This window comes from Penaeus chinensis, chromosome 1, assembly GCF_019202785.1.
Source record: "Penaeus chinensis breed Huanghai No. 1 chromosome 1, ASM1920278v2, whole genome shotgun sequence".
Taxonomy (NCBI): Eukaryota; Metazoa; Arthropoda; class Malacostraca; order Decapoda; family Penaeidae; genus Penaeus; species Penaeus chinensis.
In genome coordinates this window covers 19,180,520-19,185,519 of record NC_061819.1, presented here as the reverse complement: position 1 = coordinate 19,185,519, position 5,000 = coordinate 19,180,520, and the positions used below count along the sequence as shown (strand labels likewise).

The following is a 5,000-nucleotide window of genomic DNA, read 5'->3' as shown; positions in this document are numbered from 1 at the left end:
TCATATTTCTGTATCCGCATCGTCACCCAGGCAAATACCACAACAGAAATCCTGGAACACACGCCCACTTGCGCACGACTCTATAACAGCTTCACTCCAACCATCAGCCACTGACCGTCTCTAGTGATGCCCACCATGAAACACCCAGCGCTAACCATTACTAACTACTCAATCTCACCAAAGGTTATGTAGTCACAAATGCGCTATGCTTGTAATTCGTCGCCTCCGTTTCGTTTTCCTCTTACCACCTCTTCCTGCCCATTCCTCTTTCTTATACACTCCAACAAATCAGCATCATATAACCGTGCATGTCAGTTTTCACCTGACATATTACTAATCCGAGGTAGACAAGGCCTGAGGAAAAAAAAGGTTATCAAGTAATATTTGTCCGTTAGTACATAAAATTATTTTTTAACAACTAGAAGTATGCATGGATGGAACTTAGTGTCCAGCTGTTGATAAACGAGCAGAAGCATACCTGCACGCACATACACAAGCATGCAGAAAGCAATACTGTGAGGGAGGTCAGGGAAGAGGTTTTATTTTGAACCAGACTTCTGTGGGAGGGACGACGGCGCTCGCTGACGATGCAAGGAAACTCATCGAGTAAATTTACTTGCGTGGCATCGTGGGCCTTACGCCGCCACCTGGCCCCTTCCGACTGCGGCCTAAAAAACTCTTGGTCTCGGGGCTCTCAAACCCAGATTCTTCCCATACACACTTGCTCTGCGAGGCAGTACTTGTGTATGACGTGGATCTTCCATCGATGCATGTTCACGTTTCAAAGTATTGGGAGTCACACGTTCAGAATATGACGGGGTTCTGAAGTGAAATTGGCGATATCTCGCCGGCGCGAACGCATGGAGCGTCGCTGGTCGCTCACCCCGTTGTGTTGCCGCAAGTTCACTACTACATTATTTATCGGACTCTCAATTTATCATCTGCATTTACTAGTTTGCATAGTTGACTATATTCTCCAAACAGGTAGTTATTGATGTCGTGCATTCGAAGGCCATTAGCCGATGCCGAGCCAATTTGGGGAAGACTACGAGACTTGGCAACGAGATCTTGCGCGTGTGTTGTTAGTGTTGCCATCAAGGTGGTTCGGAGTAAATTCGATGTTGCTGGGATGGCTCCCGTGTGACATTGGAAGATTTCCTCGTCACTACGGTGGTTGAATGAACTGAGTGCAGAAAAGAGCTTTCAGATATTGTAGGAAAAAAATATGATAAAAAGATATATTGTCTTAGGTTATGGCATTGTTTTTTTAAACGCAATACAAGGCAAAAACGGACTAATTTATAGGACTAATCTTTACTCTACAATAATATTCAGTACACAACAGATGCCTTATTTTCCTTGTTTCCTTATTTATTGAATTTAAATATGATTAATCACTGCAACTACGTTGTAAAAATTAAAACAACTTATGGCTTATTTGAATGATATATTTGTTTATTTTCCATTTCTCTTTGAGGAGCAGGTCCCATGTATTTGATCGATCATTGAGTATATTAAATAATGTTGGTCATTAAGAATCATAATTCAGCTCTGCACTTTCATAAATACGTTATTTTTACGCAAGAGTCAAGAAAAGTTGTTTTTTATTAGCGTCACTTCGTTATTATGGATTATCAAACGTATTGGATGGCACAGTTAATGATTGCTTCGTTATTTCCTCCCGCCAGCAGCAGCAGCAGCAGCAGCAGCAGCCTCCTGACGATGGCAGCAAAGGCAAGAGCAAAAAAGCCTCCAAACCCAAGGCGCCCAAGACCCCGAAGACTCCTAAGGAGCCCAAGCCCAAGAAGGAGACCAAGAGCAAGAAGGAATCCGCCAAGCCCAAGGAACCCAAGGAGCCCAAGCCAAAGCGGGTTAGGTAAGTGTGTAGTCGGTGCGCGTGCCATTGCCGGCTCTGTTGGCCGTAGGGTTCTGTACATCTAAATGCACATGTGCAAATTGTGTGTGTATGATATATATATATATGTGTGTGTGTGTGTGTGTGTGTGTGTGTGTGTGTGTGTGTGTGTGTATGTGTATGTGTATATATATATATATATATATATATATATATATATGTATATATATTTCATATATGTATGTATATATATTTCATATATGTATGTATATATATTTCATATATGTATGTATATATATTTCATATATATAGGTATATTTATTTCATATATATATATATATATATATATATATATGTATATATATTTCGTATATATATGTATATATATTTCATATATATATCTATATATATTTTATATATATATATATTTTATATATATATATTTTTTATATATATATTTTATATATATATATTTTATATATATATATTTTATATATATATATTTCATATATATGTATATATTTTATATATATATATACTTCATATATATGTATATATTTCATATATATATATATACTTCATATATATGTATATATTTTATATATATATATATATACTTCATATATATGTATATATTTTATATATATATATTTCATATATATATATATATATATATATTTCATATATATATTTCATATATATATATGTATATATATTTCATAGATATATATATATATATATTTCATAGATATATATATATATATGTATGTATTTCATATATATATGTATGTATTTCATATATATATGTATGTATTTCATATATATATGTATATATTTCATATATATATGTATATATTTCATATATATAAGTCTATATTTCATATATATATATATATATATATATATATATGTATGTATGTATATATATTTCATATGTATATATATATATATATATATATATATATATATATATATATATATTCATTTGTTTTTGTTTATATGTATTTGTTTAGATTTTTATTTATTTATTTATTTGTTTATCTATTTTATTTATATTTATCTACATATATATATATATGTATATATATATATATATGTATGTATATATATTTCATATGTATATATATATATATATATATATATATATATATATGTATGTATATATATTTCATATGTATATATATATATATATATATATATATATATTCATTTGTTTTTGTTTATATGTATTTGTTTAGATTTTTATTTATTTATTTATTTGTTTATCTATTTTATTTATATTTATCTACATATATATATATATATATATATATATATATATAATCTTGTATGTGTATATTTTTCATATATATATTTACATAATTATTTATTTTTTCTTTATTTTTGTATGTTTTTTTGAGAGAGAAAGAGAGAGAGAGAGAGAGAGAGAGAGAGAGAGAGAGAGAGAGAGAAACATATTCATAAGAATTTAAACAAATATACAGCCTAATCATAATTTTTCACACCTGATCTTGAGGGAAGACTTGTTTTAGTTGGCTTTGGAAAGGAGTTTACTGTAATTTAGATGCTTTTTCATTGTGGGACACCAAAGGGAATGCTATGTGGATTGTGTAATGTTTGTGTGGTACACTAATTTTTGTTCAAAGTAAAACAGATGTAAACAAATGTATAAGAAAGAGCTTGTGCAAGGGACAAAGTTTGCAGAAAAAAATAATGATAATACTCTGTATATCAGTATTGACATATCAGTATTGACATGAACCGATTGTAAGAAACCAAATGATTTTTTATTACAAATATTGATTAAAAAAAAAAAATAAAACTTTAGACTTTAAGAAAGCTGCTTTTAAATATGTTATGTTGGTAAATTGGGGCTTCACATGAAAGTTCTTTGGTTTGGTTGTTTTCATCATTGTGTACAAATATAACAACTGCCTTTTAGAAGTTGTTCATATGTCAGAAACCCGTTGTCTATGTTTGGGGAAAAGCCACTTTCTTTAAGAAAGCTGCTGCATATAGTATGACATAGATATCTACAAAGATTAAAAGAAAAGATATGTATATGTATTTATATATTGTAAGTACCCACCCAAAAAAAAGACAAAATTTGAAAAGTTGGCCACTTGACGGTGTTGCTATCACTGATTGGTAGAATTAAGAGTTGTACCGGTGATATAACTATTTCCCGGTACTCCCTCCCCCAGACCGTCTCGTCAGCCCCAGGAAAACAAGACATCAAAAGATTCAAAGAAAAGGTAGGCTTTATTTATAAGGCATTGTGGCATTCTCATGAATCTGTCAAAGGTTTGCCACACAGGTGGTCAGATATATACCTGTCATTTCGCTCAGTGTCGAAATCCAAGTATTTAACGTCAAAATATTTATTAAAAAACGTTTATTTTAAAGATTCATTTTCTGCTATAAGATCTTATGGGGGTGTCTAGAGAATTTTAATTAAATTCAAACTTTAAAGCTAGACTGATATGAACACATGTTTAAAGAATGTTGCCTTTTGCATTTAACCACACTCCTTTACTTAATTATGTGTTGAAACTGTCACTCATTTCTTCCTTGTTTTTCTTCTCCCTTAGATGATTTCCACTTTATTATTCTTTTCCTTTGAATTTCTTTTACCTGCCCATTATGGGCTCTCCTGTCTGGCCAGTATGCTTCTGTAGCCTATTGTAATCTTGTCATTTACACATTTAGTGCTATATAGAGCCATCTTAGATGCACATGCACACGGACACATTCACATTCCCAGCCATACCTACATATATGTATGTGTATATATATGCTTGTATGTGTATATATATATATATATATTTATATAGGTAGATAGAGATATAGATTTAGATTGATTTAAATATGAATAGGTAGAAATATATAAAAATAGAGGTAAGGTAGATATACACACATACATATATATATATATATTTATACATGATAAAGAGGACCCCTCTATTTTTTTTTATAAAAATAGAGGTAAGGTAGATATACACACATACATATATATATATATATTTATACATGATAAAGAGGACCCCTCAATGACTTATAGTTTTTCATCTCTCAAAGTGATGGTCACTTTAATATACATAGAGCAACATTAATTATGAAAGTAGTGTTTTCTGTTCATGCAGAT

The 5,000-nt window shown here is 30.9% G+C and overlaps 1 protein-coding gene across 1 annotated transcript in view; it reads left to right on the top strand.

Annotated features, from left to right (window-relative positions):
* The window catches only part of LOC125033706 (chromodomain-helicase-DNA-binding protein 7-like), an 80,510-nt gene that overhangs the window by 50,476 nt on the left and 25,034 nt on the right, over positions 1-5,000 (top strand). Inside the window, exons 4-5 of the mRNA XM_047625444.1 lie at positions 1,685-1,876; positions 4,060-4,110. Of these exons, the coding sequence (XP_047481400.1) occupies positions 1,685-1,876; positions 4,060-4,110 (243 nt within the window). The remainder of the gene's footprint in view (positions 1-1,684; positions 1,877-4,059; positions 4,111-5,000) is intronic.